Source organism: Panthera onca, chromosome B2 (assembly GCF_046562875.1).
Source record: "Panthera onca isolate mPanOnc1 chromosome B2, mPanOnc1 haplotype 2, whole genome shotgun sequence".
In the NCBI taxonomy this organism is placed as follows: domain Eukaryota; kingdom Metazoa; phylum Chordata; class Mammalia; order Carnivora; family Felidae; genus Panthera; species Panthera onca.
In genome coordinates this window covers 79,902,497-79,917,028 of record NC_138343.1, presented here as the reverse complement: position 1 = coordinate 79,917,028, position 14,532 = coordinate 79,902,497, and the positions used below count along the sequence as shown (strand labels likewise).

Genomic DNA, 14,532 nt, shown 5'->3' with positions numbered 1-14,532 from the left:
ATTCATCACCACTAAACCAGCCCTACCAGAGATCCTAAGGGGGACTCTGTGAGTGAAATGTTGCAAGGACCACAAAGTACCAGAGACATCACTACAAGCATGAAACCTACAGACATCACAATGACTCTAAACCCATATCTTTCAACAATAACACTGAATGTAAATAGACTAAATGCTCCAACCAGAAGACACAGGGTATCAGCATGGATAAAAAAAACAAGACCCATCTATTTGCTGTCTACAAGAGACTCATTTTAGACCTGAGGACACCTTCAGATTGAAAGTGAGGGGATGGAGAACTATCATGCTATTGGAAGTCAAAAGAAAGCTGGAGTAGCCATACTTATATCAGACAAACTAGGCTTTAAATTAAAGGCTGTAACAAGAGATGAAGAAGGGCATTATATAATAATTACAGGGTCTATCCATCAGGAAGAGCTAACAATTATACATGTCTATGAGCTGAATATGGAAGCCCCCAAATATATAAAACAATCACAAACATAAGCAACCTTATTGATAAGAATGTGGTAATTTCAGGAGACTTTAATACTCCACTTACAACAATGGATAGATCATCTAGACACAGGATCAATAAGGAAACAAGGGCCTTGAATGATACATTGGATCAGATGGACTTGACAGATATATTTAGAACTCTGCATCCCAAAGCAACAGAATATACTTTCTTGTCAAGTGCACATGGAACATTCTCCAAGATAGACCACATACTGGGTCACAAAACAGCCCATCATAAGTATAAAAGAATTGAGATCATACCATGCATACTTTCAGACCACAATGCTATGAAACTTGAAATCAACCACAGGAAAAAGTCTGAAAAACCTCCAAAAGCATGGAGGTTAAAGAGCACCCTACTAAAGAATGAATGGGTCAACCAGGCAATTAGAGAAGAAATTAAAAAATATATGGAAATAAATGAAAATGAAAATACAACAATCCAAATGCTTTGGGATGCAGCAAAGGCAGTCCTGAGAGGAAAATACATTGCAATCCAGGCCTATCTCAAGAAACAGGAAAAATCCCAAATACAAAATCCAACGGCACACCTAAAAGAAATAGAAGCAGAACGGCAAAGACACCCCAAGCCCGGCAGAAGAAGAGAAATAATAAAGATCAGAGCAGAAATAAACAATATAGAATCTAAAAAAACTGGAGAGCAGATCAATGAAACCAAGAGTTGGTTTTTTGAAAAAATAAACAAAATTGACAAACCTCTAGCCAGGCTTCTCAAAAAGAAGAGGGAGATGACCCAAATAGATAAAATCATGAATGAAAATGGAATTATTACAACCAATCTCTCAGAAATACAAGCAATTATCAGGGAATACTATGAAAAATTATATGCCAACAAACTAGACAACCTGGAAGAAATGGACAAATTCCTAAGCACCCACACACTTCCAAAATTCAAACAGGAAGAGATAGAAAACTTGAACAGACCCATAACTAGCGAAGAAATTGAATCAGTTATCAAAAAACTCCCAACAAATAAGAGTCCAGGACCAGATGGCTTCCCTCGGGAATTCAACCAGACATTTAAAGCCGAGATAATACGTATCCTTCTCAAGCTGTTCCAAAAAATAGAAAGTGAAGAAAAACTCCCAGACTCATTCTATGAAGCCAGCATTACTTTGACTCCCAAACCAGACAGAGACCCAGCAAAAAAAGAGAGAACTACAGGCCAATATCCCTGATGAATATGGATGCAAAAATTCTCAACAAGATACTAGCAAATCAAATTCAACAGCATATAAAAAGAATTATTCATCATGATCAAGTGGAATTCATTGCTGGGCTGCAGGGCTGGTTCAATATTCTCAAATCAATCAATGTGATACATCATATTAATAAAAGAAAACATAAGAACCATATGATCCTGTCAATCAATGCAGAAAAAGCATTTGACAAAATTCAGCATCCTTTCTTAATAAAAACCCTTGAGAAAGTCGGGATAGAAGGAACATACTCAAACATCATAAAAACCATTTATGAAAAGCCCACAGCTAATATCATCCCCAATGGGGAAAAACGAAGAGCTTTCCCCCGGAGATCAGGAACATGACAGGGATATCCACTCTTACCGCTGTTGTTCAACATAGTGTTGGAAGTTCTAGCATCAGCAATCAGACAACAAAAGGAAATCAAAGGCATCAAAATTGACAAAGATGAAGTCAAGCTTTCACTTTTTGCAGATGACATGATAATCCACATGGAAAACCTGACACACTCCACCAAAAGTCTGCTAGAACTGATACATGAGTTCTGCAAAGTCAAGGGATACAAAATTAATGTACAGAAATCAGTTGCATTCTTATACGCTAATAATGAAGCAACAGAAAGACAAATAAAGAAACTGATCCCATTCACAATTGCACCAAGAAGCATAAAATACCTAGGGATAAACCTAGATGTAAAAGATGTAAAAGGTCTGTATGCTGAAAACTATAGAAAGCTTATGAAGGAAATTGAAGAAGATACAAAGAAATGGAAAAACATTCCATGCTCGTGGATTGGAAGAACAAATAGTTAAAATGTCAATACTACCCAAAGCAATCTACACATTCAATGCAATCCCAATCAAAATTGCACCAGCATTCTTCTCGAAGCTAGAACAAGCAATCTTAAAATTTGTATGGAGCCACAAAAAACCCCGAATAGCCAAAGTAATATTGAAGAAGAAGACCAAAGCGGGAGGCATCACAATCCCAGACTTTGGCCTCTACTACAAAGCTGTAATCATCAAGACAGCATGGCATTGGCACAAAAACAGACACATAGACCAATGGAATAGAATAGAGACTCCAGAATTGGACCCACAGATGTATGGCCAACTAATCTTTGACAAAGCAGGAAAGAATATCCAATGGAAAAATGACAGTCTCTTTAACAAATGGTGCTGGGAGAACTGGACAGCAACATGCAGAAGAATGAAACTAGACCACTTTCTTACACCATTCACAAAAATAAATTCAAAATGGATGAAGGACCTAAATGGGAGACAGGAAACCATCAAAACCCTAGAGGAGAAAGCAGGAAAAAACCTCTCTGACCTCAGCCGCAGCAATTTCTTACTCAACACATCTCCAAAGGCAAGGGAATTAAAAGCAAAAATGAACTATTGGGACCTCATGAAGATAAAACTTCTGCACTGCAAAGGAAACAATCAACAAAACTAAAAGGTAACTGATGGAATGGGAGAAGATATTTGCAAACGACATATTGGACAAAGGGCAAGTATCCAAAATCTATAAAGAACTCACCAAACTCCACACCCGAAAAGCAAATAAGCCAGTGAAGAAATGGGCAGAAAACATGAAGAGACACTTCTCTAAAGAAGACATCCGGATGGCCAACAGGCACATGAAAAGATGCTCAACGTCGCTCCTCATCAGGGAAATACAAATTAAAACCATACTGAGATATCACCTCATGCCAGTCAGAGTGGCTAAAATGAACAAATCAGGAGACTATAGATGTTGGCGAGGATGTGGAGAAACGGGAACCCTCTTGCACTGTTGGTGGGAATGCAAACTGGTGCAGCCGCTTTGGAAAACAGTGTGGAGGTTGCTCAAAAAATTAAACATAGATCTATCCTATGACCCAATAAATAGCTAGGAATTTACCCAAGGGATACAGGAGTGCTGATGCATAGGGGCACTTGTACCCCAATGTTTATAGCAGCACTTTCAACAATAGCCAAATTATGGAAAGAGCCTAAATGTCCATCAACTGATGAATGGATAAAGAAGTTGTGGTTTATAAATACAATGGAATACTACTTGGCAATGAGAAAGAAAGAAGGAAATATAGCCTTTTGTAGCAACGTGGATGGCGCTGGAGAGTGTTATGCTAAGTGAAATAAGTCATACAGAGAAAGACAGATACCATATGTTTTCACTCTTCTGTGGATCCTGAGAAACTTAACAGAAGACCATGGGGGAGGGGAAGGGAAAAAAAAAGTTACAGAGAGGGAAGGAGGCAAACCATAAGAGACTTTTAAAAACTGAGAATAAATTGAGGGTTGAGGGGGGTGGGAGGGAGAGGAAAGTGGGTGGTGGGCATTGAGGAGGGCACCTATTGGGATGAGCACTGGGTGTTGTATGAAAACCAATTTGCCAATAAATTACATATTAAAGAAAAAATAAATAAAATTCATAGAAAAAATAATTAAAAAAAAAAAAAAAAAGAAGAAGAAGCCAGAGATGCTGCCAAACATTCTACCATGCATAGGGCCAATTCCCTCAACAAAGAACCGTGTGACCCAAAATGTCAATAATACAGAAGTCAAGAAACCCTGGCCACATTAACAAGTAGTTAATAAGCAGTGGAGCCTGTACCAAGGTCTTTGGATTCCAAATCCATTGCTTTTCTTCTATGCAAAACACACAGAAATGTGGGAGATAAACTCAGACCCAGGTCAGAGTGATAGTCTGGTGGGGGGTTCGGAGTAGTCACAGATACAGAAGTATCCAATTATTAGAGACACAGAGTGAAGGGGTAGCATTTCATCAGTTGAAAAGAGACAGAGTTCCATGCAGGATACTTCTCTGAGTGCAATCCCTGAGCCAGATTCTGAATGAGTAGACCTTACAGGGGCAGAGTGGGTGCATAAGGCCTTGAAAGAGGTCTTGCAAGGAAGAATCTATAAACTGAGTTTCCCAGGCAACACTGTGAGCTCAAAGACAATAAAATATTGCCCTCAAGGTTCTGAGGCAAAACAATTCTCGGCCTAGGTTTTATACCAAACTGTCACTTAAGTGATTAGAATAAAGATATATTTTCAGACATGCACACTCTCAAAACATTTATCTTCCTGTTCTCTTTCTTCAGAAGTTACCAGTGACCATGCACCACCAAAGGGAGGGTGATGTGGGTTGTGGCAAATGGGATCTAACACAGGGGAGAGGTGAATGGAATTCTCAGGATGACTCTGTTCAAGTAGAACTAGAGAGAAACCCAGATCAAACTGGAATGGAGAGATGGATGACTCCAGAAGGGATATCTATCTCAAGGGAAAGAATAAAACTGATAAGTACATGATGGGATTAATCATGGAAAATTGTACTAAGAACAGTTTTACAGAATTGCTGGAGGATAGAGGGAAGACTTAATTATAAGTCTGAATAAAACTAAACAAATAAAAAATCAAGGCAATTATCAAGTCCAGGAAAAACAGCAAGTTATATAAAAATGGAAATGTAATTAATTATAGTACAACTCTTGGCTCACCAATGAACAGCAATTACATAATCACAGTAATCACGAATCTGCTCAAAAACTGTGACATAACAAGATTGAGACAGTGTGGAAGATCAAGGGGCAATAGATTATGTCTAACACTGATCAATCTTGGAGTGCCTGGGTGGCTCAGTCAATTGAGCATCTGACTCTTGATTTCAGCTCAGGTCATGTTCTCACAGCCATGAGATCAAGCCCTGTGTCAGGCTCTGTGCTGAGTGTGAAGTCTGCTTGGGATTCTCTCCCCCTCTCTCTCTGCTCCTTGCCTCCTCGTGCATGTGCACACACACACGCTCTCTCTCAAAATAAATAAATAAACATTAAAAAAAATAAAGTTGATCGATCTCTCCCATGCATTCATTCTCAAGAAGACATAAGTGCTGTGTCATTCAACACAGTAGCCAACAGTCACATGTGGCATTCAAATTTTAATTAAAATTAAATTTGAAATTAAGCCACACTAGCCACATTCTAGGTACTCAATAGCCATGTGTTGCTAACCTAAATATAGACAGATATAGAACAGCACAAATATAGAACATTTCACTGTCATAGAAAATTCTGTTGGACAGTGCTGTACTAGGGGGTGTACCACATCAAACCAAGGGAGTAAACCAAGAAAGAAAAAGACACTGAGGTCCAAAACCAAATCAACATATACAAAAATGGTAAGCGGAATCCCTAGGATAATAGTGAAGAGTGATATCTGTCAGAAGGCCTGAAGGGCCACCAGTCCAGACTAAAATAGGGGAGGGGTCTCCAGAGAACATCTCTGCAAAGAGACTCAGTGGAGAGATTTATCTAACACATCTGAACATCCAGAGAGAAGATCAGGAACTGGGGAAGAGTTTGGGGATGACTTGTTATATGTGCACACAAAACCAAGGGAACAAACATGGGATAATTATTAACATCATAGTAAGGAAATTACTACCAAAAAAAAAAAAAACAAAACAGGAAACATAATGATACTACATACTACATGGCTCAGCTATAAATAAACTTGTTAAATTAATGTAAAGATCAAATGCTGATGTCACCTAAGTAATGACACAACTATATTATGACGGTAGAAACTGTATCTGAGAGCAGGGTAGAGGAAGAAAGCTATATCTTAAAGCATCGGTTTTTATATTAAGTCAGCGGATGATGCCTAAAATGGAAAAATCAAAATCAAGCAATGTCAGGACATCATTTACAAATGTAAACACTAAAAGAAACTACCAAAAGACTTGCATGTAGTTGCCTATGGAGACTCAGAAATGGAAGACAAACATAGTAAAAATATTTGACACTTTATGTGTAGGTGTAACATAAAAATTAAAGTAATACCTAAACTGCTTTTTGTTTGTTTTTATTCTAATTCCAGTTAGTTAACATTCAGTGCAATATTAGTTTCAGATGTATGAGATAGTGATTCAGCACTTCCATACAGCACCCAACAAGTAATCCCTATCACTTATTTAACCCATCTCCCAACCCCTTCCCTCTGGTAACCATCCGTTTGTACTCTATAATTAAGAGTCTGTTTCTTGGTTTCTCTCTCTCTCTCTCTGTCTCTCTCTCTTTCACTTTGTTTGAATTGTTTCATTAATTCCACATGAGTGAAATCATATGGTATTTCTCCTTCTCTGACTGACTTGTTTCACTTAGCAGATACTATCTAGCTCCATCCATGTTGTCACAAATGGCAAGATTTAGTTCTTTTTTATGGCTGAATAATATTCTGTTCCAGAATATATAAAACACCTTCTTTATCCATTCACCTATCAATGGATACTTGGGCTGCTTCCATATCTTGGTTATTGGAAATAATACTGCTATAAACATAGGGGTGAATGTATCCCTTTTAATTAGTGTTTTTCTTTTTTTAATTTTAACTTTATTTAAAAACTTTTTAAAGTTTATTTATTTAGTTTGAGAGAGCGAGCACAAAAGCACAAGAGCAACAGGAGCAGAGAGAGAGGGAGAGAGAATTACAAGCAGGCTCTTTTGATGTAGTCCCAATAGTTTATTTTTGCTTGTTTCCCTTGCCCCAGGAGACATATCTAGAAAGAAGTTGCTATGGCCACTGTCAGAGAAGTTACTGCTTGTAGTCTTATCTAGGATTTTTATACTTTCAGGTCTCACATTTAGGTCTTTAATCCATGTTGAATTTATTTTTGTGTATGGTAAGAAAATGGTTTCATTCTTTCGCATGTAGCTGTCCAGTTTTCCCAGCACCATTTGTTGAAGAGACTTTTTCCCATTGCATATCTTCCCTTCTTTGTTGAAGATTAATTGACCATATAATTTTGGATTTATTTCTGGATTTCTATTCTGTTCCATTGGTTTATGTGTATATTTTTGTGCTGGTACCATACTGTTTTGATTACCGCAGCTTTGTAATATAATTTGAAGTCTGGAATTGTGATGCCTCTGGCTTTGCTTTTCTTTTTCAAGATTGCTATAGCAGCTATTTGGGATCTTTTGTGGTTCCATACACATTTTAGGATTGTTTATTCTAGTTCTGTGAAAAATGCTGTTGGTATTTTGATAAGGATTGCATTGAATGTGTACATTGCTTTTGGTAGTATGGGCATTTTAACAATATTTTTTCTTCCAGTCCATGAGCATGAATGTGTTTCCATTTCTTTGCGTAGCCTTCAATTTCTTTCATCAGTGTTTAATAGTTTTCAGAGTACAGGTCTTTCACCTCTTTTGGTTAGGTTTATTCCTAGGTATTTTATTATTTTTGGTACAATTGTAAATCAGATTGTTTTCTTAATTTCTCTTTCTGCTGCTTCATTATTGGTGTACAGAAATGAAATAGGGGCACCTGAGTGGCTCAGTCAGTTAAGTAAGCGACTCTTGATTTCGGCTCAGGTTGTGACCGTTCGTGAGATTGAGCCCTGTGTCAGGCTCCACACTGACAGCATGGAACCTGCCTAGGATTCTCTCTCACCCTCTCTCTCTGCCCCTCCCTCCCTCTCTCTCTCAAAATAAATAAATAAACTTAAAAAAAAAGAAATGAAACAGATTTCTGTAGATTGATTTTGTATCCTGCAACCTTATTGAATTTATCAATTCTAGCAGTTTTTTGGGGGACTAAACACTAAAGGTTTTCTATAGAGAGTATCATGTCATCTGCAAAGAGTGAACGTTTTACTTCTTCCTTACCAACCCCGAGGCCTATTTCCCCCCTTGTCTGACTGCTGTGGCTAGGACTTCCAGTACTATGTGGAATAAAAGTGTTGAGAGTGGGCATCCTAATCTTGTTCCTGACCTTAGGGGAAAACCTCTCACTTATTCCCCATTAAGGATGATTTTCACTGTAAGTTTTTCATAAATGGCCTTTATTACGTTGAAGTTTGTTCCCTCTAAACCTACTTTATTGAGGGTTTTTATCATGAATGGATGTTGTAGTTTGTCTAAACTTTTTTAAATGAAAAATTAAGCTGATTAATCAACTTAGCAGTATATGCATATTCATTATAGAAATATGGAGATAAATGCCAGCAGGAAAACAGCTAAGAGATCTGAGAGTTTGTTCTTTTGGGGAGCAGAGTTGAGGGGTGGGCAGGAGACAGCTCTTTCTGTTAAATGCCTTCCAACAGTATTTGAACTTATACTTTTAAACCTCCTATGTGCCTGCATTACTTTGAAAAAGATAACTATTAAAGAACAAATGATGTAAAAAAATAAAAAAGATAGGCAACAACAAGCATTGGCAAGGATACAGAGAAACTGGAACCCTTAAACACTGCGATGGGAATGTAAAATGGTACAACCACCCTGAAAAATAGTTTGGCAGTTCCTTAAAATGCTAAGCACAGATTTATCGTTTATTCCATCAATTCCACTCCTGGGTATTTACTAAAGAGGAATGAAAACACGTCCACACAAAAACCGTACACCGGCATTCACAGCAGCATTATTCATAATAGTTCCAAGCTGGAAACAACCCAAAACATCCACCAACTGATGACTAGGTAAACAAAATGTGGTGTATCCATACAATGAGATATTATTCTGCAATAAAAGAGAATGACATACTGATGTAGGCTATAACATAGATCGACTCTGAAAACATTAGGCTAAGTGAAAAAAGTCAGACACAAAAGGCTACATACTATATGATTCCATTTATGGGAAATGTCCAGAAAACAGATATTTAAATTTTTTTAGGTTTATTTATTTATTTTGAGAGAGACAGAGAAAGCATGAGTAGGGGAGGGGCAGAGAGAAAGAGGATGAGAGAGAATCCGAAGCAGGCTCTGCACCATCACTGCACAGCCCAATGCGGGGTTCAAAGCCATGAAACCATACGATCATGACCCAAGCCAAAACCGAGAGCCAGACGCTTAACCCACTGAGCCACCCAGGCGCCTCTAGAAAACAGATACGTAGAGACAGAAAGTAGATTAATGGTTGCCAGGAGCTGGGGGTGGGAATGGGGAATGACAGCTAATGAGTAGAAAGTTTCTTACTGGGATGATGGAAATGTTCTAAAATTAAAACACGGTGATTATTGTACAACTCTGTAAACACATCAAAAATCACTGAATTGTATACTTTAAATGGGTGAATTTTATGACATGTAAGTTATACCTCAATAAACCTGTTTTTAAAAAAAGCAAATGATGAAGTCTGTTTTAAAAAGAAAACTTTCAGGGCACCTGGACAGGTCAGTTGGTTAAGTATCCGATTCTTGATTTCAGCTGAGGTCATGATCTCACAGTTGTGAGATCGAGCTCCATGTCAGGCTCCACGCTGGATGTGGAGCCTGCTTAAGATTCTCTCTCTCCCTCTCCCTCTGCCCCTCCCCTGCTTGCACATGCATTCTCTCCCTCAAGAAAGAAAGAAAGTTCACGTTAGAAAGAAAAAGAAAACTTTCAGACTATGAGCTAAATGTTTATCAATAATTTGTTATTATAACAATCCTGAAAAGATGGTATCATTAAGTCTTTTACAGTAAGGAAACTGATGCTCTAAGAAGTCAAGCAAGTGGCACAACTAGCAAACATAGCAAAGTGAAAATATGTGAGCATGCACCCTAACTACAGAGTTCATGCACCTTCTTGCAGGTGTGATTGCCCAGACCCTGAAGAGCTGTGGGCGAATCACACCAAAGCCTGAGCTATGGCTCCCTTCACCGTCAGTTCCATACAAGCTTATCACCATTTATGTGCAGGGCATTGTTAGGCCAAAAGGTGACCTCTGCATAGCCCAATATTTTGTCAGAGACAAGCATCATGATATTGTTTATAATGAATATATATCTGGTTTTAGTGTCCGTTCCTGGCTCACAGCTCCCCAAATCCTTGGAATTTCCTAAGTGATAAGAACAACAGGAACATCTTTTTTTACAGTAGCTGGTCTTTGTCCTCATTCCTGAAATAGCTCCAGAGACAAAAAAGTGAAACTAATGTGTTCTTCATAATAAGCCCCTTTCAACCACACCTGAATTCATGTCAATGAGGGAACTTTTAGAAAGCCCTAAGGATGTTGCTGGTTGCCAGGGCAACCAACCATAATTAGATGGTCACATTTTCAGTCCCATCCCCTGACCTCCAGGGAGAGGGGTGAGGCTGGAGGTTGAATGTCAATGAGCAATCAGCAATGAAGCCTCCATAAAAATCCAAGACAAGCCAGAAAACTTCTGGGCTGGGGAAGACATGGAAGTTCCGGTAGGGTGGTGCACTCAGAGCGCATGGAAGCTCTGTAGCCTTTTCCTCATACCTTGCCTTATGTATCTCTTCTATCTGGCTGGTCCTCAGTTACAACCTTTCACAATGAACTAGTAATTTGGTAAGCAAAATGTCTTCCTGAGTTCTGTGAGCTGCTCTAGCAGATCAGTCAAACGCAGGGGATCAGGGGATTGTGGGAACCCTTGATTCTGTGTTGGTCAGAAGTACAGGTGATAACCTGGACTTGGCGGCTGGCATCTGAAGTGGAGTGGGGGGAAATGCAGTCTTGTGGGACTGAGCCCTTAACCTGTGAGGCCTGATGCCACCTCCAGGTAGACAGTGTCGGAATTAACTGCTTGGTGGGGCCAAAAAAGCACACGTCAGAATCATAAAATGCAGAGACCGCATGTGAGTAACTGAAAATGCGTGCTGGCCAATCTGTGCCACAGGTGGTCAGACATTAGCATTTGAAAATTAAGCTTCGCTTCTCTCCACAGCTATCTGGGGTGGCCTGGAGGGTGGGCTTTGGAGCCAGACTCTGTAGGTACAAGTAGCAATTCTGCCACCCAACAGCTGAAGAACAGACCCTGAGCAAGTAACTCTCTGTGCCTCAGGCTCTCTACATCTCTACAGTGGGGATGAAAAAAAGAACCTCTTCTAGAGGACTATAAAGTCCTTAGAGCAATACTAAGTGCTCAATAAGTGCCTTCCATCAGCATTATTTCATCTATATATTTTAACTTGTCACCTAACTATGCAGCCTGACTTTCCCCACTTTTGCTACAATATCGCCCTTTAGCCAGTATGTTTTCTCATCTACCGTGGAATTATCTGTTTCCTGACCCATATGAAATGAAAGCCCAAAGAGATGGTGGCTGTCATCTGGCCCAAGTCTGTTACTGTACATATGGGAACAGTGAGGTTCTGCACAGCCGATGGGCTGCCCTGTTCCTGTACAATAATGAGATTACTGTACATTTTTTCCAATAACTTTTTATGCCCCCCAACTTCTCCAGAGACACCTCTTGTCCATTTAGCTAAAGAAGTAGGTGAGAAAAGGCCATACTGTGATTTTTTAAAGACTGTCAAATGCTAATTACAAGTCACTCCAGAGGCACCTGGATGGCTCAGTTGGTTAAGCATCTGACTTCGGCTCAGGTCATGATCTCACGGTATGTGAGTTCGAGCCTCACATCAGACTCTGTGCTGACATCTCAGAGCTTGGAGCTGCTTCAGATTCTGTGTCTCCCTCTCTCTCTCTGCTCCTCCCCCCCTCTCACTCTGCCCCTCTCTCTCTTTCTCCAGAATAAATAAACATTAAAAAAAAAAATAAGTCACTCCACTTGAAAGATAGCATTGAAAGCATTTTAATCCTCCTTCCTGCTTCCCAAACTGCCACCACTGGAAAAAAGAAAAAGCTAGTTCCATGAAAGCTTCAAACCAACACAAAAGTTGTACAGACAATGGTTATTAAGAGGTAGGCTTTTTCCCAGGGAATGGTTAAAGTGTTAGTTTTTTTTTTCTTGTTACCTTGGTAACTGCTACCTTGGCGCCCTTGTTGATGAGCTGAACCACATTCTCTGCTTGGCCTTTGTACGCAGCTATGAGAAGGCGTTCAGAAAGTGCAGCGACCGCATCCTGCTGGCTCATGAATTAGGAGAAAAAGAGGTTTTCAGGAAAGCAGTAGACAAGTTCCTTCAGCTCAACACGATGCCACTGGCCCGGGCAGGCACCCACGGGTAAAGACGCTCCCGATCATCAGAAGGTGCCTGTATTACTATGCCATCTTCGGGACCTAGGGATTACAAACAAAGTTGCCATCAGCACCGCTCAGCACACAGGACAGGCCACACACCTCCTCTCTCTGATTTTAGGGCATCTGCTGATCGCTCACTGCAGGGGACAGAAGCTGAGTAAAGATAGGACGAGCAGGAAGCACATACTCTGCACACCAAGCCCCTGAACTTGCGAGTAGAAGGCAGCAGATGTGCCAACCTCCCTCCCTTCTTCCTCCTTCAGGGACATTCTCCAGAGGACTATGGCCAAAACTGTGAGGTCTGCTCTGTACTTCCATCCCGGGTAGCAGAGGCCTGATATAACCCCATCAACATCACCTGGGTTCCAGGCCTGCCTTTGGCAGGTAACTGTACTGCGCATGATGACGAAGGGCCTTCTGGCCGTGTTTTGTGGGTCCACCATAGACGACATGCTGATTCCCCTGGCAGGTGAAGATGCCCACAGACCACCCCCCACAGAGACCCTCAGGGGTGGGTTAAACCCTTGGGTGTTCCGCCAGCATTTACTGCAGGTTTTTTGCTTCATCCTTGTCTCACTGGGAACAGTGCAGCTTCCTGAGTTCTGGGACAGACGAAGAACTGGGCACAGGCCCGGGCCATCGCCCAGTTCCAGTTACTGCCGGAACAACCCACCTTGGGAACAACGCAGATGCTAGAAACCCTGACAGTGCATACTGCCAACTGCATCAGGAGGGCCTGGTTTTGTTGCTTCCATGCTTAACAAGAAATAAAAGGCCTACTGAAACCACCTACAGGACGCAAAACCCCAGTCAGAGCAGTGGTCTAGAGGTAGTAGTAACTGTAGTAAAATTAAACTCTTTTTTCCACCAAATGACAAATGAACACAATTTTAAAGACCGACTTCTCCCAGGAGCCCTGGGCCACCATTAGAGCAAACCAAAGCCATTGGTAATTTATCCAAAGTAAAGTGTTCTTTGGAAGGAATGCTTTCAAGAATTGAACCCACTCAGGGTGCCTGGGTGGTTCAGTCGATTAAGTATACGACTGTTACTTTGGACTCAGGTCGTGATCTCATGATTTGTGAGTTCAAGCCTCACATCTGGCTCTGTGCTGTCAGATTCTCTCTCTCCCTCTCTCTCTCTGCCCCTCCCCCATGTGTGTGCATGCTCTGTCTCTCTCTCAAAATAAATAAACTTAAAAAAAAAAAAAAGAATTGAATCCACTCCTACTAGGACAGCAAGTAAGTGAAAGCTTCTTTGTGTTTTGAAACATACTTATCAAGAATACCTATGGGGCACCTGGGTAGCTTAGTCAGTTGAGCCTCGGCTCGATACAGGCTCAGATTGTGATCTTATGGTCCTGAGATCAAGCCCTGCATCAGGCTCCACTCTCAGTGTGGAGCCTGCTTGGGATTCTCTCTTACTCTCTCTCTCTCTCTCTCTCTCTCTCTCTCTCCCTCCCTCCCTCCCTCCCTCCCTCTGTCCCTCTCTCCTGCTCGTGCACTCTCTCTCTCAAAATAAATGCTTTAAAAATATTCCAATACATGCAAATACAAAGAAAATGCTGTGCCAAAAGGACTGCACTCTTCACCCCAGACCCTACCACACATTCTAATTTTGAAGGCCTGGAAGATACAGACGTCTTTTACAGTTGCTTCCAGGCAAACCCATTGCTCCTTTCAACCTCTAAGATGAAGGAATTGGCCATGAGACGACTAGGAAAGATCTGGACTCTATGTGCCTTGCTCTAACTCTTGTTCACCATGACATTTCAGGCAATTCATTTTGCCAACAGCTCTGAGAGGCTGGGGTTAAATGATCACACATAAAACAGACACAGACACA

The 14,532-nt window shown here is 40.6% G+C and overlaps 1 protein-coding gene across 2 annotated transcripts in view; it reads right to left on the bottom strand.

The window, feature by feature from the left end:
* Positions 1-12,581, bottom strand: part of ANKRD6 (ankyrin repeat domain 6) — an 81,230-nt gene extending 68,649 nt beyond the window's left edge. For both annotated transcript variants that reach the window (XM_060616172.2, XM_060616174.2), the window contains exon 1: positions 12,462-12,581. In XM_060616172.2, coding sequence (XP_060472155.1) covers positions 12,462-12,581 — 120 coding nt within the window. The remainder of the gene's footprint in view (positions 1-12,461) is intronic.
* Positions 12,582-14,532: the final 1,951 nt, after the last annotated feature.